Below are 21255 nucleotides of genomic sequence, written 5' to 3'. Positions count from 1 at the left end.
CCTGCTTCTCTCTCCTGTATGTTGGTCATGTGCAGCCGTGGTCATCATGGCCATGGTCTCGCCCAGTCTTGGAATGCTCTGCTGCCCGCCATCTCACGCGACTGCCTGGCCACTCATGGCACCCGGATCGACTGCCCTCGTGGCCGTTGGCCCAACTGATTGTGCGGAGTACATACATCCCCAGTAGTAATCTGGCCATCCGGCCATGTGAAGCAGACGCCGGCTCCGCAGGTGGCTGCAGTCAGTCCCAACAGCCGTGAGCACCCCTGCCGCCCTCCCCCAGCAAATTGAGCTCGGCTCTACCCCAGACGCCCCACCGCCTCCGCCATCGAATCGCCCTCCAGACTCCTGTTCCGATCCGTTCGATTCTCAGCTCATTTCTTGCTCGCTGGCTCAATCCCTCGGCTCTGCCTCCTCCACCCACGGCCTTGCCGGTCAACGACGCGCCACAGCACGGCCAGGCACAAAACAACAACATCCAAAGCCCTCTCCCAAGCAGTTGCTCGAACGAGACTTGAAAACGGCCATCGTCTCTCTGCGCGTCACCACCTCCAACGACGACCCACGACCGCGACCATGGACCAGGCCTACAAGCAACACTCGAACCCGGCTCGCCGCAAGAACCGCTCCTCGACCAATCTCAACCACCTCTCCCTCGCTCCCCTCACCTCCAAGATGCCCCTCACCGACCACGACGACCTCCCAGACTCGGTCACCTCCCCCGTGTACCACACCCCGAGCTACCTGCAGGGGAAATCCGCCCCCACAACACCTCGCCTCCTCTCCCGCTCGGCCGCCCACACACGCTCAAACTCGCCCCGGCGCGCCGCCGCATCCTCGGGTCTCACCGGGTCCGGGTCCAGCGACACCGTTGCACTTCCTAAGAGCAAGTCAGCCTCGCACCTCTACCAGCCTGCCCAGAGGAGCAAGAGCAGAAAACCCACCTCCGGCACAGTCACACCTGGGGGCCCTGCTTCGCGGCGGCGGAAACCGGGCTTCCACGACGACAACAACAACAGCGACGGCAGCCGCGCCGCCCTCGACCGGACAGACAGCGACTGGCTCCTGCGCACCGGTGCCCTAATTGGCAACGAGACGCGCGAGTTCAAAGGCCAGTCCTGGCTCGTCTCGCGCGCGAGCAACACTAGCCTCACGGGGATCCGCGATGCGGAGGAGGAAATGTACGAGCGCGAGCTGGCGCGGGAGAGGGAGCTGGCGAGCAGGCAGGGCAGCCGGCGGGGCAGCTTCACGCTCCCGGGCATGGACGAGGACATGGTGTCGCCGGGAAGCCGGTATGGCGGCAGCAGGTCGCACAGCCGGATGGGCAGCAGGAGCGCTCTGGCAAAGACGCCGCTCAGGACGCCGCTGCGGACTCCGCACCACGAGAGACACGGCGATTCCGAGTACTTCAACAACCAGGGCCTGGCCGCCGACGAGTATGGCGCGGGCCCAGACTTTGTTGGCCTCGACGAGAAGCTCGAAGCCGCCATGCACAGGGAGGCGGAGGAGCTGGACGAGGAGACGGTACGGCGGCTGGTCAAGCGGGACTCTGGCGCTAAGGCATCCTGGATGGGCAATCTGATCGGCTGGTCGCTCTTTTCTGTCGAGGAGAACGAGGAGGAGTCATCCGACGACGACGACGACGAAGAAGACCTCACCGATGGGGAATCAGACGCCCTCGCGCGGACCACTAGCACCAGGAGCTTAAGTGAGGGTGCGCTCGCCCGCGAGTCTGGCATACCCCCACCAAAGGCGAACGAGGGCGGTTGGCAGGATGCCGCGTGGTTGTTGAGCGTCGCGACGAAAGTGCTATTATGAGCCTGAGCGTTTCGTTGGGCTATGCAATGTGCCGTAACGAGGGAAACGCATTCCCCAGCTTTAATAGCTTGTAATATTTTGTTTTCCGGCCTGGGATTTTTCAAGAATGACAAGTTCAGTTTCACCGCTGTCAACACATTGTATCATGTTTGAAGTCACATACACTGTGCTGCTTGATCCGCAACTTGACATGCTCGGGGTCTGGTATCTCTACTCCAATCCTTTGCATGCACATTGGCACACATACACACATACACACATGCACACACACAGACACACACAGATACACACATGTACCCTATATGTGATCCTTTCACGCTACCCATCACACTTGATGTGGTCGGACAACCTCGTGCCCCTTCCTTGGGCGAGCATCTATCGCTGCATTTGAAAAAGAAGCGAGGGGAACGGAAGAGGTGGTGAGGATTGATGACTAGACCACCCCCTTTCCCAATGAGAACAGAAGAGCGGACAGCCAGAAAACAGGAAAACAGGGAAGCCACGCTGGGAAACTGAGATATGGGAAAAGCCTTGGTGATTGAAGGGCGCGGCAGGGACAACTGGGAATGTTGGACCGCGCGCGGCGGTCGGTCGTGGTGATATGAGAGAGAGAGAGAGAGAGAGAGAGAGAGAGAGAGAGAGAGAGAGAGAGAGAGAAGGGGGGGGGGATGCTCACTGACAGAGTGTAGTGTGTCATCAAGTGCACTGGCGAGGTGGTGAAGCGCGAGCGAGCAGTCTGACTCTGCTGAGCCATTGAAGATTGATTAGTTTGTGTCTCCTGGTGTCACATTTCATATTGTCAATGCTGCTACTAGAGTAGAGGGTCCTGATGTAAAAAGTCCAAGAGCCAACTGATCTATCATTCAAACCAGGAAATAGCCACAAGTGGGAGGATATTGACGTGCTCGCATGACCGTTGCAGATGTCCTCTCTACACCATTAATTACACACTTCATATTAGAAGCCCAACCGAGCCGGTAAGCCTTTGGGTTCATGAACCCCAGTTGTAGCTTGTGGGATCAATATTCAATCGGCCCAGCGGCGTCGCGTTTGAGCTTTGTTTCCGTGACCGGCACCCTTATTAGCTCAACCAGTAATTCCGATACATTTCGGGGCATAGGCTCGGCCTCCTCAGAATGAGTCACTAGGAAACGATACTGACACTCGGAAGTACTGGTGATTGGGACATGAGACCCTAGATGCCAACAGAATGACTGCCTCAATAAATTACGAGCCAAATTTTTCTCGTATAGCTCTGCTTAACCGATACCCGTATCCCGAAAGAGGGCATGTCGTTGAAAGAGGACATTTGCCGATGCTGTGCGAGTATTTTGTCAAGTATGACAACGACAGTGTGAGGCATTGTGCGCAAACCTCGTCACCTTGGGGGCTTGTCGGGAACATTTACGGTTACGGAACTCCGTATCTTGTTTAAGCTCTGTGCGACGGTTCACTAACGAGCAATTACTGCTGCCTTCATCTCGGCGGCATGAGCCTGGCTGGATGAGTCGCCGAACTTCTGTTGCGCTGGTCTCTGGACCAAGAAACGTCCTTGTCCGCATCCGGGAGGATTAACCGAGTCAAAACCATTATGTGTGGATCAATGCGCCAGGCGGATGCTACAAGTCGCTGGTTCTTTCTGGGCCGGCTCTAGGTTCGGGCAGGGGTAGCAGTTGTACAATGCTCATGAGTGGTTGTTTGTTGTCGGAGGACCTTCCGAAATTCAAGAACCGTTTCCATAGCCAAGATCTTGACAAGGCCCCGCTTCCATGTTGTAATGGTCAACCGACGGTGCACTGGGTGGACCCCGAGTCCTTCTGTCCTCCGCCCCTCCATGCAAGGCTCGACTCAGACCACCATTTGGAATCTGAAGGTGGCACTCGAGGCGCCAAGACGCTAATCTCTGAATTCATGGAGCATGTAGCTCAGACAACGCGAATGTTAATCGATAGACATTCAATCAGTAAGATTGGATGAAAGGCAAGAACACTCCACTAATAAGTGCAGTCTCTTTAATGGGCATGATTTAATTGTTAGTGAAATGGCATTTTGTGGAGCGGTCGAGTGCCATCTCCAGATTCCATATGGTGTCAGACTTCCACGAAGCCCTTGCCTACATTCCTCCAGGCTGTTTCATGACACTAGTTGTGTCTCACTACTAGAGAAAAGCGGTCAGCCTGGCAGGCCGTTCCACCCGCGTGATGGGTCGACCCAGCTCGCTCTCACTCGGGCCATATGGTTGAGCAGTTCTGCTGCGCCGCTTGACCAAAACAGGTTTCCGACACAATGTAAGGCTGCTTTGGCGGGGCATGTGTCGGCACGACTGGAGCATGAAGCAGCCCCTCCTCCATGGAAACGGTCGGGCCGCACGACGCACAGTCAGACATCCCGCCCGTTACACACTTTTCTGTTCTGGTCACAATGTTGTAACCAGGCCGGCAGGATGCCTGCGGGCGCACATGAGCTGCTTATCTCCGTCACCTTGCCATTGGCCTGGCGTGTCTCGTGCGTCGAACCGATCCTGCACAGATCGCGCCCCTTGAGAACAATAACATTCGACCTACCACGTGGCGGGCGACAGCATACAGGACGCGGCGCAATGGATCTGCGTCGGAACTATTGAGTCCAGCAACCTATCGATCCTGGTAAGCTCTTGACCCGCTGGGTTTCTCATGAGGCAGAGCGGACTCACAGGTGCATGTTGCTGCCCAAACATGGACGCTTCAACTCAAGGTGAGGCACGAGCACTACGATTTTGAAAGAGACCAAGGATATCCGAAAATCGAGCGAAGAAATGTCTTGTCTCGACTAGAGGCGTGAATTGGTGAGCTTGGTGAAGGTTCTCGGTGGCTAAACACGGACACCTCAACTCTGAGACGAGAGGAGCTGTTGAAGCTTGACAACCCTGAGATTATTCCTTTGTTTCTTTTTGACTCTGTCCTAGACAGTTGAAAGTATTGGTTGGTCACCCAGCTCGCTAGTGCTGTGGGCCGCTGCAGCAAGGATGACATCCCGGCACCCTGGCCAGATGACGTTGGATTGGCAGACGCTTGCTCTGGCTGTCGGCAGACGGACTACTCTGACTGTGTTTCACAGCAAAACGTCCCATTCATCCTGAATCAGCGTCTTCTACTTTGTCACAAGTCGCTGGACTTTCCTGCTCCGGAAAGTGTTGGTTTGGTGCAGATCTACGTCGCGAGGGCTTCTTGGCATAACAATAGATACACACGCAGCATTGCATGTACGCTCACACCTGTCACTTAGCCATTTTGGCATGGATTGCCAAGCAGAAACCCGACAGCTTTGCCTTGCAGCTCCCAGCAGGCCGTGTGTTGGCTGGATGTTCTGCTCGGTCACGTAGTCTGTGGGGCTTCTAGAAGGCGCGTGGTTTGAGATGGCAGCTTCCTTTCCGCTCTTCCTGATGAGCAATTGTCGTACGCTCCATGCTGGCGGCTGTGGGCGTGGGCAGCGCCGCGACACCGGTGAAATTCATGATCCAGCTATAGTTTGTTGGTTCATGGATAGACCAGCTCGTCGTAGCAGGGTTTCCAGCATCATGTTGCTGGTCGAGCGAGCGAGAGACGGACGACCGGAGAGGACTCAGTCGGTCGAAACCGTGCCGGGACCGTATCCTTGGCGGCATGTCTACGATTGTGCAGGGAGGACCCCGTGGGGCAAACGTATTTTACTGTACTTGGCAGCTCGTTCGCAAGCTCTGATCGGCGTGGTCGAGGGCATTGTTGCGCATCTGAAAAATGGCTGGCGGTCTGCCAAGTCCACGTCCCTAAGACGGAGCCAGAAGCGGCAAGACCAAAAAGCAAAAGGCCGGCGCCGGCCCTAGAGCAAGGGAGGCTGCATGAAGCAGGCTCGAAAGCCTCGGTGATCGGCAGTCGCGAAGCCCTTCCTAGCCTCCCGCCGTGCTGGGATCCTTCCTGCCCGGCTTCCGGACTAGGGTGGCTGGCTGACCGTAGGCCCAGGGAGCGTACCGTTGGCCCCTTGAACTCCAAGCTTCCCCAACCGGGTCTCAGTGACAGGCGTGCGTGCGTGACCTGAGAAGGTTTCTGCGTTGCGGACGGAGCTCGGTTGCGTGCTGTTTCTTGCTCTCTGCGCTCTCTGCGGGGGAAAGCAGTATGTCACTGGCTGGTCCTGCCGCCGTTTTTAAGTGCAGGTGCCGCATCCCCGGCTCCGATGACGCCAACCCTTGCAGCAGCGTTCCGTCCAGATCTCCGCACCTCCTGCTGGATCGCCTTCCGTGCTGGGCAGTCAAACACCTCCCCTCGATGACTTCCTGCTTCAGTCTCGGCCTTTGCCTGGAGTTTTGAGCTTCGCACAGCTGGCTTGTTGCCAGGTCCACCCATGGATCAGGCCAACTTGCCAGGGCACGCTTGTGCGTGACACGCCTGAGCCCCGTTATTCCTGGACCCCTGGAGAGCTGCTCCATGGAGGTGCGGGTCGTTGCTACTCCATCCCTCGCCCTCTTTTTTTTTCTAATCAGCCCGGCAACTTCCAAGCTTTTCTGGGATGTGTGTAAGTGTGACAGCACCGAGCAAGCTGCAGGCCAGGGCCAGTCAGGGAGCTTCCCGTGGTTGGACAATTAGCGACTGGACGGTGCCAGATAGCTGCTGCGTCGTGTTGTCCAAGACAGCGAGGAGTCGGCCTGCCTGCCTGCGTTAGGTTCAGTCCGCGCCAAAGGCTTGGGCTGGCGCGCGCAGTAGCCTCGACCGCCCGGGTGAATGACGACAAACTGCTACGATCCCCACAGGGTCCTGTGCGCTGAGCTGGCTTCCAGGGGCAGCGTCCGTGATAGCTTACCCAAGACGGGAACGCGCCCGGCAGCCGCTCTGCAGGCGTCGTTAGCGACAAGGCCGACCTTGCCGCGACGTTGTGCATTCTCAAGGGCGAGCCCTGCGCTTCAGCTTCGGCCGGCGTTGGCGAACAAGGGTGGCCTCGAAAAGGGCGTAGTGTGTCTAGTTGGCTGACCTGAGTGCTTCGTGCCGGAAGCGCAAGGCAAGCTTTAATTAGCAGGTGGTCAGAGAGAGAGAGAGGTCTGGCGTGTGCGTGTGTGCGTGTGTGTCTGATATGACACCGGCGGGCGGTATTCACACCGGCGTCGACCCGAGCAGGAGCCAGACTGACGCCCCGACCTGCTGGCGCCTGCCCTCTGCTCCTCCCGTCTGTGAGATTGATCTGCCATGAGGCCAGGCGAGCGCCTTCCTCCTTGCCAGCTCGACAAATCCGTGCCTTCCCGCCTGCAGCCGCTCCACCAGGAGACCCAGACACTCGACGTGGGCGGCCGTTGTGCTCTGAACCACCATCCTCCCGGACCACGGCGCATCCATTCCGTCTCGCTCGCTGCACAGAGCGAGCGCCGTGTCCAGGAGCATGCCGTGCCCTTGACCGTTTCTCCCGAGGACGATGCCCCCACCTGGACCCTTTCCCTCCACCATCTCCTACAAGCATCAATATTCATCCTGGTCAGCCCACTGCCTTCATCACACCCACTTGTCCTGGCTGTCCACCCTGCCTTCACCGTCGTTGTCTACGTTCCTGCCTCTAGCCAGCGAGAAACACACACACACACACCCCTCCTCACGATCCCAATACAGCCGCCAACTCGGTTCTCCCTGAACACTGCTCCTCGTCGGCGCCAACCATCATCTTGATCCTCTGTCTCTCAGTCAGTTGCCAAAGACCCCTCCTAGACCCGGTCGTCAGGACGCCACTGGCAGTCTACAACGACGCCCCTGACAATACTCTCATGCCTACTGACCTTGACTGTTTGTGGCTTCCAGTTACTCTTGACGAGGCTGTCGGTCTGCAGGACCCAACGCGTTTTCAGACCGGCGCACCAACCTAAGCCATCATGGCTCCGTCCGAAGAGGTCAGCAGGTTCTCCCGCCGTCGTTGAAAGAGGACAACAAATGTGTTGGCAGCCCTTACTGAGTCGTTGTTCGCCAATGTAGAACCACGATAGTCATGACTCGAGCAGTCTAGCCGACCTCGGTGATGCCATCGATATGCACACATTCAGCCAGATCCTTGAAATGGATGACAGCGAGGATGACCGGGACTTCAGCCACCAAATTGTCTTCGAGTTCTTCGAGCAGGCCGAAGAGACGTTTGACAAGATGGACGCTGCACTGTAAGCCAGCTTCTTGATCACTGCACAATATACTTACGTTACAGAAATGTCCGTTCATCCGCAACGTCCGCCTTATCACAACACTACCTGGGACTTTCAGCATGCCGGGAAACCCGCCAGTTGCAGGGTGCGAGTGGAACGCTGACCAGACATGCTGTGACGACAGTGAGGCCAAGGATCTCACGGAACTCTACCGTCTCGGACACTTCCTCAAGGGTTCTTCCGCTACCTTGGGCCTTGCCAAGGTCAAGGACAGTTGTGAAAAAATCCAGCGATTTGGCAAGAAAGAAAACGAAGACGGCAGCGCACAACCGGATGAAGAGCTTTGCCTGTCACGAATTACCGAGACTCTCGCACAGGTCAAAACAGAGTATGCCGAGGCCGAAGCGACACTTCGAAAATTTTACGGTGCTGCGTGACGCGACCGTCGTGATCAACGCCCGCTCTTTATGCCGTTGCCAACAAGACAATGGCAACAGCTGCCAAAACCTCCAAGGCCAGGCCTGACCAAAAGCCCTCAGCAGCTCCCCAAGGTACGAGCACGTTATATTATAGATGCGACAGATGCGGATTCGGCACGCACAGAATCTATCAGCACAGCGCTCACTCAGATGGATGATCTACAATCCTTACATTTGAGCATACCACGACAGCTGCCAGCTATTACATTTACGATGATTATGAAGATGAAGATAGCCAGTCTGCACTCCTGAATCTACTCTTCTGTACCACATGCTCGCAGACTTCCCAATTCTGCAAAGACAAGCCCACCATGACAACGGCCTCTTCGGTCTTTTGCGCCCGTAACAAGCTCTTAAGCGAGGCATGGACCTCGCTGCGCATAAACAATCCACAGGGGCAGACTCCATGGGCTCAGCCGGAGCAGGCTGTTGAAAAGTGCTCCGGGTGACGCCATTTCATGTGACCACCACCCCCCTTGGCAGTACGTCATGCTCAATAGTACCCGTCCCAGAATGCAGATCGTTACCTATTTGGCAAGCATCTATTCACGCGAGAGCATTTGTCTCTTAAGTATGGCCCTCGACAGCTTGCAGCTTGTGGACCCGTTCAGCCAAAGTCCCGTGCTACTCCAGTTGAATTCGTCAGTTCCATGGGCACTCAACTCGGGCGGAGACTCCTCTAGGAGAGTGTTGCTAGAATACTCATCCACAGTCGACCACGCCGGGCGTCTCAGAATCAATCTTTTGTGTCTACAGGCCGTATCGGCCATTCTTTTCTGCCTGTCCGTGTTTGACGCATGATGGTCTTGTGGCTCACCTGGCTGCTATGTCATTGATGTGCAGGTGCAAATGACCAACTGCATTTGGGGGCTCCGCTCGTTGGCATCAGTACTACATCACAAGGTGCCACTCAAGCCTTGCGGCCGCAGAAGAAAGGTCCCATCGAGCAGCCCAGGGTCTTGTTTGCACTTCCTAGTAGGGGGGCTTAAAGCCAGGAAAAACAGAAAAAGAAGGGTCCAGTCCTGCTAGCTTCTACAGATCTGCGCTTACCCACTAGCTCAGATTGTCCAGCCGCAGAGGGGAAGGTGGGATCCTGGCATGTCTGTTCGTCATGCGCTCGGCTAGAGCTCCCGTGTAAGTGGCAAGAATGACGCCGTGCTCTGTGATGCGGTCAGCGCTCTCCGTTTTGCTCCGCACACTCTCGACAAATGATTAATTGGAAAATAGCAGCTGGCCAAAGAGCGTTTTTGCGTAACCGTGAGGGTAATGGTAGGTAACAATCAACCTTGTGACCAGCAGCACGGAAGGGAGAAAGAGAAGTATAATTTCTTCGTTCTGGACAACACAGGCGTGAGGCACAGTGGTGGAGCAGGGCAAGAACATCGCAAGAGACATTTGGGAGACACCGGAAATATGGTGCTGCTGGACGTGCTGTCCAACCACAATCTTCGACTGCCTTTCCCCGTGTTGAACCTGCATGGTCTCTGGTCAACCCTCCAAGCTACCGGCATAGACTCAATAACTCAAGAACCGACATGCCGCTGGCTGAGCTCACCTGAGTGACACCAGTTCAAAGAAGGCGAGTGTACTAGCTGTGGTCCGCCAGCATGAAACGAGGTTAACCACTGCGAGAAATTCTCATCATGACAACCCGAAACCCGCACTCTGTAGGAATGAAGCAAAGTTTTGAGGCGGGGGCGCAGGTGGGTTGTTTCAGGACAAGAAGCCTCAAGAGGACGACGTCCCATACACTGAAAGAGGGGATGGAGGAAACACACGAGGTTAACCCCAAGAAGGGGAAACTACCTAAAGGTGACAACATTGCCGTCGCCCAGTCTCCGCTTGCTGTCTCGCGGATGGGGAGAAACATGTCCAGTCATGCCCTCTCGCGAGCGTTACCAGGCGCCGGCGCCAAGCAGAAAAGCTGCTGCCTCCCCCGACCTCGCTTGTGCTTCCACGAATTTCCCCTGGTTGGTGACCTTGACTAATATGTGGTGGTGCTGCAGTACTATTCCGTTGTGTCGTTTCCAGTTGAGTGTTGCGGAATTCCGAGGCAGCAACTCCATGCATGATAATTATGACAGAAATGAAAGCAGCTCAAGGAACGAAGCACACAGCGGGGGGGTTGAGCAAAGATCCTTCGCTCGTTTGGCTGGCAGCGTGAACAACGCCTCCAGGGACATGCAAGACTGGTTCACTTCTGCACGCGAGGGTCAAGGAATCAGGAACACGAGGTGGGCCTGAGGAGATATCAAGATGCCAACTTCAATTTGTTATCATTTCATCGTCAAAAGATTTGCTATGCTGATAAAGCCATATGCTTGCCTCCTAGGAACCATAATTCCACACAACGCTATGATGAATGCAACGGATACATACTATACAATACATGGGGGGATGGGTGCTGAGAAGGCAGAGAGAGAAAAGGGTGGCTCGTCAGTCCCCCTTTTCATGAGGAAGGGTTATTGGCGTTGATCTCCACCGCCCTGACGGTTGGCTATATCTCGTTCCAAGTTCTGGTGGATAGCGCTATGCAATTCATCGAACAGACTAAGAGCTGTTAGACATGATAAGCTCTTCAGGAATTGGGGTGTCCCGGCGCGTGCCCGGATTTGAGTTGGCTATGTCTGCCGACCCGAGTCGCTCGAGGATTCGGCGAGCTGGTGAGGAGAAACTGGGAACGCCTCCGCATTTCACAATGGGCGTAATAAGATCCAGGCCGTCTGTGCTGAAGGGAGTGGTTGCGCGGCTCGATAGCACGCTACTGCTAGCATCCGACATCTCAACATCGAGCGATGGTTCCGTTGATGATATCTCCGAGACCGAATCCGCGTCCTCAACGCTGATTTGTATTGTCGTCGGAACGTGTGCAGTTGTGATGATTTGTGGCAAACTGGGATGTTGGACCGCCGTCAAGGGCTCAGGGGTCGTTGACTTTGCCGAATAGTGCGCATAGCTTGTTCGTGGTGTAGTGGCATCTTCTCCATATGTGGACACTTTGCCAAGCGTCGTGTTCTCTGATGTGGATGCTGATGCTCCTGGCGCCGGCGATGAAGAAGTTGTCGCAGCTCTGATAGCTGCCAGTGCACCGCCTTCTTCGGAACCTTCCTCCGAGTTGCCAATTGTCCAAACCCATCTGCGCTTCTTGTCCTTCTTCTTCCGCTTGCCAACGCCGGAACCGGCTCTGGGAGAGAGCACAGGGGTTTCTGTGGCCATGCCCGCCATCCGCCGTCGCATCTCCTCGAATGGACCAGGGGTCTGTCCTCCATCACGTGTCTCGTCTCCAGTATAAGCCATAGTGATGTCAAGCATCACGTCCGAGTCTGCGACGTTGGGGTTTGGTGAAAAGGGGGATGCCTCTTCCACCAGCAGATCAATGTGAGACCTGGTGTATCTTTGTGTGGTGATTGTCTGCTCCAGGGGACTTTGGTAACCGACTCTCCGAGCAGCTTTCTCCTGGAGCCGCAGGGACTGCCGCCTGGGTGAGATTGGGGAGATCGCACTGGATGGAGGTAGAGGCGAGTTGCGAAGAATGCCGCGGAGCCCTTTGATCCGGGAGTACGGAGCCTTTGGGCCGAAGGTGGAATACATGGCCCTTCTCCGGGCCTGAGCAGGTGAGCTAGGCGCCATGTGGTCCTGGATATCCGCGGGATTGAAGGGAAATGCTCTGCTGGTCGCATCAATGGCTCCAGCAGACATGGGAGGCGTCGCGGTCATTGTGCTAGGAAAGACCATGCTGGCCTGGAGTTGAGCTGGGGACATTGGGTTTGCACTGATGGGGGTCTCAGGAAGGTTGGCCGTGAATGGGGTTGCGATTCTGCTCTTCTGGTTCTTTTCGAGAGATGCCCGGTCCGTCAGAAGCTTGAGTGGTTGCTTGACGTTGATGGCGGTCAACGGCGTCGACTGTACTGGGGTCGAACGCTCAATGGCTGTGACATAGACATTTGAGAGGGTGTTGAACGAGGTGGGATCTCTTGGATCCGCGCTCGCCATCATTCTTGTCACTCGGCTGATGCTCTTTGGCATAGATTTGGTCTGAAGAGACAGCTTGGGCCTCTGACTTGGTTGCGGGCTCGCCATCTTGGTGGTGTATCTCGTGTCCCACTTTAGAGTCGTGTAAGTCGTCCGCCTAGTACCCACTGCCAATTTCCCTTCTTCCTTTTCGAGCCCGGGTTTTCGTTGTCGTCGGCGGGAACAATGGTCGTTTGTCTCGTCAAATGAGGCCAAGATTGAGACTATTTGAGGTTGAGAAATGAGAGAAGTGGGTGGTGCCCTGGTGGGGAGGAGGGCCGGCGGCTAAGTATGTCTGGACGGGCCCGGCTTTCACGCAGGATGGACGAGGAACCAAGAGTCAGGCCTGGGGATGTGGCTGCAACAAGGCGCCTGGCAGCAGGAGCTAATGCGTGGGACAGCGCCAAAGCACAGTCTAGACGCGAGCAAGCAGCATGTTGGTTGGTCTCTTGTGAGGCGCAAGCGCCCATGGCTCTGCACCCCTGCCGCAAGGGACCAATCACCACCCCCGCCAACTCGCAATCACAATGTCTCGCGGCCGTTTTGACGACCGCCGGGCCTTGCTTTGTTTCGCTGTTTCCCCGCTTGCCGGAGCGCCCCCCGGTCCGCTTGGCTGCTGACAAGAGCTTGGGACCATGTCTGAAGCATGCATGGATGCCACTGTTGCGGTCTACTGTATTAGGTACATCTCCTCTAATCCCTGACGACTCGGGCCCGTCCAGCCCGGGCTGAGCTCGACAATGCCTCAACAACGTCTATGCATTCTCGCCTGGATGTGATCCAGCTGTTGTGCCCCTGGCGACCAGATCAGAGGTGCTGGACGAGCACATCCCGTCGGCAATGTCGAGTGGTGCCACTGCTCCTCTCGGCGGGGTGGAGCTGAGGTTGTCGAGGCCGTGGCTCATCATCGGGGGAGGAAATAGACGCCGAGGCAAACAAGTGTCGCCAGCCGGACCAGTCAGAAGCTGGCAGCGAAGACTGGGGAGGACCACCCCAAAAGGCGGTCGACCCAGCCTCCTGAAGTTGGGGGAGCCCTGGGTCCCGTGCCGTCGCTCTAGACGAGGAATAGTGTCAAAGTGTTGCCAATCTCCACCGTCAAGTGCTTGCCAGTCTGACGGGATGGCGTGTTTGGCGGTGCTATCTCGCATGCCCATACGATGTCCTCCCCAGGCTGAGGATCAAGGATTCGCCTTGCCGGGTTCGGCCCACTAGAATTGCTGAGCTGCGGGGCCGGAAGGAGACAGGTTGATCTCACACTCGAAATGGCGACATTGCCAGGTTCTCGCATCCGCCGGAGTGGGAAACACAAAGGTGAGGTCGGGCTTCGGGTAGATAGGACGGCTCGGTGCCTCGTTCGTTACGTTGTGCCCCGCGGGCCCGCACAAAGGAGCGGAGCGGGATTCTTTTTTTGGACCTGCGCTTCGGCCCCACGGGTCGTCCGCAATTGGCATCATTCTGGAGAGGATTTGCTTGTTCCTGGTTTCGAAATAGCAACAGCGGTGCCGGGGGTCCTGCTTGACTGCCCATGGCATGCGCCAGGCCAGGCCGTGAACCGTGCAGCTCGAGTCTTTCTCCAGACGACCACTTCAGGCCCCGCTGTGCGCATGGCGGTGCAGCCGGAGGATGCGACACGTGCCGTTTCTCATGTCACAATCGCCATGTGCGTCGTGTTTGTTGCATTCCATGTCTTGGGCTCCAGCATTGCACCGAGTGCAGAGGAGCGCAAAAACCACGACCCATCAAGTTGGGTGCGGGCTTCCGTCGAGAGGCAGGTGCAACCAACCACTTGAGTGCCTGGTGTTTCCTGGTGTTGCCTGGTTGAGGGGCCTGAGAACCCCCCTAAACCTCACGTCAGATGCACTAATTAACGACCCGCTGGAAGTGCCAATTGGGGCAGGAAGCCACACTTGAGCATGGCAAGCCGTGCTCGAGTGCCAGCTTGCTCGTAACAACGACCCACCGAGGACTGACAGCAACAACAACAACAACGCGGGCGATCCGCACAGAAGGCAGCACCACGATGCCCGCTTGCCACTTGCTTCGTAGCTGGAAGAGGCACTGGCGATGAGCATTGCAGTGCTGACGCCGAATCCGCTGCCGCCTGGCTCCAGGACGGCACGCCCAAGCCCGCTCGGTGACGATCGGGTCGTTCTGCATTTTGTAGGTCGCTGGGGTGCACCGCCCCCCTCCCCTTCTTGGCCAGGCAAGAGACTAACCGTCGGTACAGGATTACGACTGCTTCTATGCTAGCGTCTTCGAGAACGAGAACCCGGCCCTCAAGTCCTTGCCGCTAGGCATCAAGCAGAAGAGCATCCTCGCCACGTGCAACTATGTCGCCCGGGCACGTGGCGTCAAGAAGCTCATGCTCATCTCGGATGCGCAGCAGATCTGCCCCGACCTGGTCCTCATGAACGGTGAAGACCTGACGCGCTTCCGCAATGTCTCCAAGAAGCTCTGGACCTTCCTGCGCGCCCACTCATGGAACAATCGCGTTGAACGCCTCGGCCTGGACGAGGTCTTTATGGACGTCACAGACATCATTGCCTACAACCAGGCCTTGGTGAACCCCCATGCTCTCGAGCACTCCTTCTTTCAGCTCTCGGACAAGGATCCGGAAAAGGGCTTCGCCTTCGATGCCACCCAATATTTCGGCTGTGTCCAGCCTCCAGCAGAAACAGATGGGGTGAATGGTGTCACCAGCCACCTGGGAATGCGCTTCATCCTTGCGTCACATCTGGCTGGCTATCTCCGACGCTACATTGAAGATCAGTTTGGCTACACTTCTAGCGGGGGCATCGCCGTTAATAAGACCTTGGCCAAGCTTGCAGGCACTGTGAACAAGCCCAAGAACCAGACGACCCTATTACCATACAGTGAAGATGACATTCAAAGTTTCGTTGATAAGCACAAGCTACGCAAGGTTCCGGGCATAGGCTTCCGGACGGCACAGCTGATTCAGGACCACTTGCTGTCGACGGACTCTTTTAAAAACAACAACTCCCATGACCAGAGCAACGATGCTCGGCTCACTGTTGCTGATGTCCGGAAGCACAATGGCATGTCCAGGACCCTGCTACATCATATACTTGATAGACCCGGTGCCGAGAAAGCCGGCGCAGACAAGATCTGGAACCTGCTCCATGGCGTAGACACTTCCGAAGTAAAGGAAGCCAGCGACGTGCCTTCTCAGATTAGCATCGAGGACACCTACATGTCCAAGCCTCTGAACTCGATCGGGGAGATCATGCGCGAGCTGCGTTCTCTTGCAGCATCACTGGTTCGACGGCTGCGCGTCGACTTGACTGATGAAGACCCTGGCTCACCTGATGCAGATGAAGGTGTCAAGCTCAGGTGGATAGCCCATCCGAGGACGCTGCGGCTTTCAACCCGATGCCGTCCCAAACTGGGCACTTTGGTGTCGGAAGCCGGCAACACAGAAAGCTTCAGTCGCAACACCCGCAGCCAGCCACTCCCAAGCATCATCTTCAACCTCGAGGAAGCAGTAGAGGCAATAGCGGAACAGCTCGTCCAGGGGTCTTTGCTGCCCATGTTCCGGCGCCTGAATGCGGAGCGCCAGGGATGGAACCTTGCGCTGATCAACATCTGTGTAACAAACATGGTCCTGGCTGGCGGCACGGGTGAGGGAGCAGTCGGTGTGGGCAGAGACATCTCGCACATGTTCCGCACACAAAAAGACAAGCTGCGTGAGTTTACGGCGTACGAAGAGGACGGGGCCGGCCCAGAGTCGCCCATGCGTGTGCCACCTGATGCATTGATACAACAGGACGAAGCCAATCCCGAAGAGGAGTCTTCCCCGGCCGACCAGCAAGGGCCGAAGACCTGGACGACTGGCCGTGACCAAGATATAGGCCACCAGATTCTAGAAGCCGAACTCAGCGACGCTGTATGGGAGGAAGACGAAGACGAGCCCGTAGCTCAGCATGTCTGCGCGATATGCCAGCATGCCGTCCCCCAGTTTGCCCTCGCAGCCCATGAGAGGTTTCACTCGATGGCATGATCGTCGAGGACCACCACTTTCTCTGTACACTTGATACAATTGCTACGAGTATACACGGCCCAATGTAGGGCGATTTTAAAGAATTCAAAACGTACCATCCAAAATCCAGTCAGGGTAGAGCCCTGTATGTGAATTGTTGGTCCTGTGTATGAGATACCAAAACCGGCCACATGCGAGACCAACATCGAGCCAACTAGACAAAATTGATGATCATGTCATTATTCTTTGATTTGACCTTTCGAATAATGGATTACATTATGATGTGAACCTCTTCTTCTCCTTTCCTCACTCACTCACTCACACTCTCTCTCTGCGCTCTCTCTCTGTGGTATAATCATCAATATCGCTCTCCTCGACTCTCTGCAGTCCCTTCCCTCCTCTTTTGCTCATCTACCTTCTCTCGTCATTTGCAGTTATGCAATGGTATACAGGGAGGATTTTCTTTTATATATTCTGCTGCTCCGCAAGGGCGCGGTTGCCCTCAATCAGCTTCTGCAGCCAGTCGCCGGCCATGCCGAGCATCATGCTCTTGCTGTACCCGCCAGCCTTGAGGTTTGGTATAATCTCGGTCAAGCCGTCGAAGCCTTCCTTGATGGCGCCTCTGCGCCTCTGCTCGCTCTTGATGTGATTCTCACGCTTCTGCGAATCGGTCAGATTCTCACGCGGTGGCTTGGCGGCGCTGGGTCTCTTGCGCTTCGGCGTCTCCGAAGGCGTGGAGGTTGTGGCTGCTGCTGCTGCTGCTGCTGCTGCTGCTACTGCTGCCACTCCCGCATTCACCAAGCCACCGCTGGTCCCGGCTGCTAAGCCATTCGTCTCAGTCTTGGGCTTCCGCTTCTTCGGCGGGGGCTTGGCTTCGAACGTAGGGGGCTCGCTGCTGACGGCTCCGCTGATGTCAACCTTGGCCTTGCTCTTTCGTCGTTTCGTTGGAGGCATTGTGCCATCTGTCTCCCCTGCGTCATTTGCAATACCCAGGTGACCATTCGCGCCGAAGGAGCCCTCAACGCCAGCAGGGTTGGGGCTGGAAGGCTGGGTATTAGCCGCGCTTTTATTGAGACTGAAGCACTTGATGTACTCCAATCGCTCCTTTTCCAGCGCCTCGGCTGTCTCGTTATGTGACGATGGTATGTAGCCCTGATTCCTGTCAAAGGCAGAGTCTGAGCCCCACTGCAATTCTGTCCTGGCCTCTGGCGGGCGATTTTGTCGCATATGCTGGTTGCCGAACACCATGTTGGTAAACAGGTTGTCGGTCTCTTCCTCGGCGTGCAGGCGTGGATGGCTCGCTTGCCGCTGGACCCCAAAGTGCTGTGCATTTGTAGGTCTGGTCGGCTCTGTTGGTGAGCGGTAAGGCGCCGGCCGGCCGTTATGCTGCTGTATTATCCTATGTCCATTTTGGTTGTGCCCGTTCTGGTTTCCGTTGCCCATCGCTGTGAGCACCGCCGCAATATCTTCTTGGGCCGTGTGATCCGCCGGTGTATGCAAGGCATGCTGTGCTTGAGGATGGGACTGTTGCATGTGCATTTGTTGGCGCTGGGGCTCCTGGTAACGCTGCTGTGGCCTGTGCTGCTGTGGCGGGGCAGGCGGCGGATAGTGTGGCGAAGGGAGGTGATGTTGTGGTTGTGGTATTGGGCGGTGGTGCTGATGTTGTTGCGGTTGGTGTTGTGATATGGGTGTCATCGGAGTATGTGGCGATGGCATCGACTCCCCAAAGTGGTACATGTTGTTCAGATTTGTCGTGTCCAGCCCCAGGAAGTCCGGTGGTACTGACGAATACGGCTGTGACGGCTGTTGGCCGAAAGATGTTGATGAACCCATGAAAGTAGGAGGGAGGTTTAGCCAGTCGTCACTGAAACTCAGGCCCTCGCCAAAGGAGAAGTTGAACTGATTCGAGTTGATGTCCTGGAAAAAGTTCATGAGAAGTTGCGAGTCATTTTGTGTCAACAGAGGCTCCCCACGGGGAGGCTCAGGAGCAGCAACTGGCATCCCGAACTCGTTATGATCTGGATAATCGTCTGGAAAGTACAAGTGTTAGTGCAAGGCGCCCTGAACGGGAACTCGACTGGAGGGAAGCACGGCCTAGCCATGACCTTCTGGTTGACGTACAATTGAACGGCATATCGCCGTTTGCCGGCCGCGACGAACCCATCCTGGGACGCTCTGTGGCCAGCATGAGAGGCTTGCAAGGAGGGAGATCCGTGCAAATCCGTTATCCCAGCGCCGAATCGAGGTCGACGAATGAGCTTAGGAGGTCGAAGTCGTCCAGGCTTAGGTTGCGGACCCGATGAAACCGTCGCCAGGATGTCGTGAGATTGCGTGGAGGATGTCAGACGTAATGCATAGCCTTAATGATGACCAAGATGTTGAGACAGGCGTGGAGCCCTAAACAGCTGCAACTAAAGCTGTCCTTGCTGATGCGTCTTGCCTCGAGTGGTCTTATCTCATTGTGGCCATCGGCCCGAGAGCCTGGACTGTGACAGGTGCTTGCGTATGGTTGAGCGGCGCCGAAGGCTGCGGAGAGAGGCGGGCCGTGCCGGTCGGGCAGATGAGAACCACTTCGGTTCTGGGAAAAGGTCCAACAGATGCCAGGTCGTATCGTTGAGACCCGAGCTCGTAAGATGCTACTGCTGTGGTGCTCGTGTGTAGCCAGCGTCAGGCAAGGGACGGGAGGCGCGACCAAGCGGACCGGGAGGCAGACCGAGGTTGCGAGACGAGAGTGGCTGCAGGGTTGGCCCCAGCTCTGGTGGGCGCAGGTGGTCGAGGTTGTCGAGGTGGGAACGGCGGGAACTGAGGCGGGCGCGTGCAGCGACGGTGTCGACGAGGAAGCGCAGGCAGCAGGACGGCCGGACGGGTTGTTGAGGAAAGGAGTGCGGCAGTTGGAGGACGCGGTGGTGGAGGCGGCGAGGTGGTTGAAGATGCGTGGTGCGTGTGAGACAATGCCCGGGGGCGGCCGAGTAATAAAGTGCGGTGCTATTGTTGTGGTGTGTGGTGTGGCTCTTGTCAAGCAGCAGCAGTGGCCGGGACAGGACAGGACCGGGTTGACAGGGTCAAGTGCTGGTGCTGCTGGTGGGTGGTGGTGGTGGAGAACGGGCCTCTGCTGCTTGGTTGCTTGGTTGCTTGCTCAGGTGAAGTCTGGGGGTGGGCATCTATCTGCAGGGCTCCCGAGGACGACGACGACAGGGACGACGAGTACTAACGTAAAGGTAGCTAGACTACGCTCAGTCACCTTGCAGCCTGCCATCCATCATCTGGCACACGACCAGAAAGGACCCCTGCCCGCGCGTTGCCAGGTTCACCTTCTGTGTGCTTCTGGGAAGAATGGATGGATGTCTGGGGGGCGGCGAGGCCCGGCCAAGCACAACTCTGGACAAGCCTCGGGCGGTGCCTGCAGGTGTGGAGAGTGGTGGGCCAGCCCGTCCATGCGCCAGCTGCAGGCTCCCCGTCATCAGTCAGGCAGCCTGCCTGTCAGGCCTCGACCGGCACGAGATCAGATGAGGCGGCGCAGGCCAGGCCAGGTGCATCTTAATTACTCCATGCTCTCCCTCTTGTGCCTCGAGCATCTCTGGCAATCAAGTGCCCTGCCAGCCAGACCGACACCTCCAGCAACGCACCAAAGCCCGCCCACATTGCAACGCAGCATTTGGAGATGCAGGCCCTTCGGCCGGAGCCGGTGACTTGGCCGGCCATGGTTACACCAGCACGGACAGGATCTACAGGCCATCTCTGCGATCTGCCCGCGATGCGAGCATCCACCCACCCTCCTGCGAGAGCAGAGTAGTCTGGAGACGACCAGGTCAACTGACTGGCCCCGCGCCTTGCCCAGCGGTGCAGCAATCGACAGGAGAGCCCACACCAGCACGGCGCTCCAACTAAGGGCAGGACACTAATACGGAGAGACAGCCACGGATTAGCTGGGTAAGGTGAGGCGGGCCAGGGGGCCTCAGCTCACTGGCCTGGCAGAGAGCTCCCCTTTTGACAGGCATTATTCTGACAGGGACCCCGCGACGTTGCGTGGTCACAGCTCCCTCGTCTCGAGCGTCTTGACTATTACGAGGACTCGAGACATTCATTGTATGCGTGCCTGCAGACAAGGAGTGTTGCAGGCCTGGGGTTGATGCAGGCAGGCGGCTGGCCTAAGCGACCGCCGACACAGAGCAGCGAGGCACGTCGTGCCTGGGGAGCCGCAACCAGGGTCCACCCACCCGCCCGCCTGCCGCCAACCAGCACCAGCACTAAATTACCTTATGGTAGCTAGCTGGGCGTCAAGACAGCCAAATCACATGCCAAAAAAAATAAAGGGAAAAAACGGTGCCAGCTCGCCCGGACACGGACGCGGGGCCGAGCGCTGCTGGACCACACATTGCGGATCGACATCTGGGATGACTCTGGCATCTTGGATCTTCTTGGTGGCAGAGAGGGATCAGACAAAGTAGCGACACAATGATCAATTAGTCGACAGCAGCAGGATCCCAACAACAGCTGCATAGTGGCTGGAGGGACCCCCCTCCCGGATGCAACACTTCTATCTAAATCGGGCCGCGAGCAGCATCCTGGCTGGGGAATTCTCCCCTCTGCAGATCTGAGACACCAGAAACCCCCGGTTGTAACGTTCTAAAGTTTCTGCCCTGCCCCGTCCGTCCGTGCCTGTCAACTGCCAGCGCCGCATTTGCCGCTCTTCTCCCAACCGGCCATGCGATTCTCCTTTCCAGAAGGCCTCGCCTCAAGTCCCATCCTTGCCTTTGGCGTCGCTATAGAAACACGGCCCTTGCGTCTGCTAAGCCGGACAGACAAGTGACAAGTGACAGCTGTTC

At 56.8% G+C, this 21255-nt stretch overlaps 6 protein-coding genes across 6 annotated transcripts; 4 read left to right on the top strand and 2 right to left on the bottom strand.

The window, feature by feature from the left end:
- Positions 1 to 418: 418 nt before the first annotated feature.
- Positions 419 to 2035, top strand: B0I36DRAFT_10779 (uncharacterized protein). The gene has a single exon (XM_046147832.1). The coding sequence runs from the start codon at positions 577 to 579 to the stop codon at positions 1816 to 1818; it is 1242 nt and encodes a 413-aa protein (XP_046018521.1). The 5' UTR covers positions 419 to 576; the 3' UTR covers positions 1819 to 2035.
- Positions 2036 to 6910: 4875 nt separating this feature from the next.
- B0I36DRAFT_310742 (uncharacterized protein) lies at positions 6911 to 7960 on the top strand. Its single transcript, XM_046152290.1, has one exon. The coding sequence runs from the start codon at positions 7011 to 7013 to the stop codon at positions 7479 to 7481; it is 471 nt and encodes a 156-aa protein (XP_046018520.1). The 5' UTR covers positions 6911 to 7010; the 3' UTR covers positions 7482 to 7960.
- Positions 7815 to 8379, top strand: B0I36DRAFT_234657 (hpt domain-containing protein; the record flags this gene model as incomplete). The annotated part of the gene is made up of 2 exons (XM_046149336.1): positions 7815 to 7960; positions 8127 to 8379. Coding segments are annotated over 2 exons (399 nt in total), but the record flags the coding sequence as incomplete, so codon positions are not given.
- Positions 8380 to 10671: 2292 nt separating this feature from the next.
- B0I36DRAFT_426906 (uncharacterized protein) lies at positions 10672 to 12665 on the bottom strand. Its single transcript, XM_046162408.1, has one exon. It carries the CDS (start codon positions 12499 to 12501, stop codon positions 10972 to 10974), a length of 1530 nt encoding a protein of 509 aa, XP_046018518.1. The 5' UTR covers positions 12502 to 12665; the 3' UTR covers positions 10672 to 10971.
- Positions 12666 to 14375: 1710 nt separating this feature from the next.
- B0I36DRAFT_10705 (uncharacterized protein) lies at positions 14376 to 16672 on the top strand. Its single transcript, XM_046147819.1, has 2 exons — positions 14376 to 14592; positions 14660 to 16672. The coding sequence occupies exons 1-2, from the start codon at positions 14497 to 14499 to the stop codon at positions 16448 to 16450; spliced, it is 1887 nt and encodes a 628-aa protein (XP_046018517.1). The 5' UTR covers positions 14376 to 14496; the 3' UTR covers positions 16451 to 16672.
- On the bottom strand, positions 16673 to 18821 carry B0I36DRAFT_10701 (uncharacterized protein). The gene is made up of 2 exons (XM_046147816.1): positions 18551 to 18821; positions 16673 to 18459 (listed from the first exon to the last, which is right to left on the bottom strand). The coding sequence occupies exons 1-2, from the start codon at positions 18615 to 18617 to the stop codon at positions 16895 to 16897; spliced, it is 1632 nt and encodes a 543-aa protein (XP_046018516.1). The 5' UTR covers positions 18618 to 18821; the 3' UTR covers positions 16673 to 16894.
- Positions 18822 to 21255: the final 2434 nt, after the last annotated feature.

The sequence above is a fragment of the Microdochium trichocladiopsis genome (genome assembly GCF_020744255.1).
Source record: "Microdochium trichocladiopsis strain MPI-CAGE-CH-0230 chromosome Unknown B0I36scaffold_1, whole genome shotgun sequence".
Classification (NCBI taxonomy): Eukaryota; Fungi; Ascomycota; class Sordariomycetes; order Xylariales; family Microdochiaceae; genus Microdochium; species Microdochium trichocladiopsis.
Note: the sequence above shows the minus strand (reverse complement) of the source record. Positions and strands in the feature narration are given on the sequence as shown.

Bases quoted from the DNA above. Each gene is read 5' to 3' on its own strand.
- B0I36DRAFT_10701 (XM_046147816.1), bottom strand. From the start codon at position 18,617: ATGCTGGCCACAGAGCGTCCCAGGATGGGTTCGTCGCGGCCGGCAAAC. The intron at 18,460-18,550 runs GTACGTCAACCA...TGTACTTTCCAG, and splicing joins CGGCGATATGCCGTTCAATT to ACGATTATCCAGATCATAAC.
- B0I36DRAFT_10779 (XM_046147832.1), top strand. From the start codon at position 577: ATGGACCAGGCCTACAAGCAACACTCGAACCCGGCTCGCCGCAAGAAC.
- B0I36DRAFT_310742 (XM_046152290.1), top strand. From the start codon at position 7,011: ATGAGGCCAGGCGAGCGCCTTCCTCCTTGCCAGCTCGACAAATCCGTG.
- B0I36DRAFT_426906 (XM_046162408.1), bottom strand. From the start codon at position 12,501: ATGGCGAGCCCGCAACCAAGTCAGAGGCCCAAGCTGTCTCTTCAGACC.
- B0I36DRAFT_10705 (XM_046147819.1), top strand. From the start codon at position 14,497: ATGAGCATTGCAGTGCTGACGCCGAATCCGCTGCCGCCTGGCTCCAGG. The intron at 14,593-14,659 runs GTAGGTCGCTGG...CCGTCGGTACAG, and splicing joins ATCGGGTCGTTCTGCATTTT to GATTACGACTGCTTCTATGC.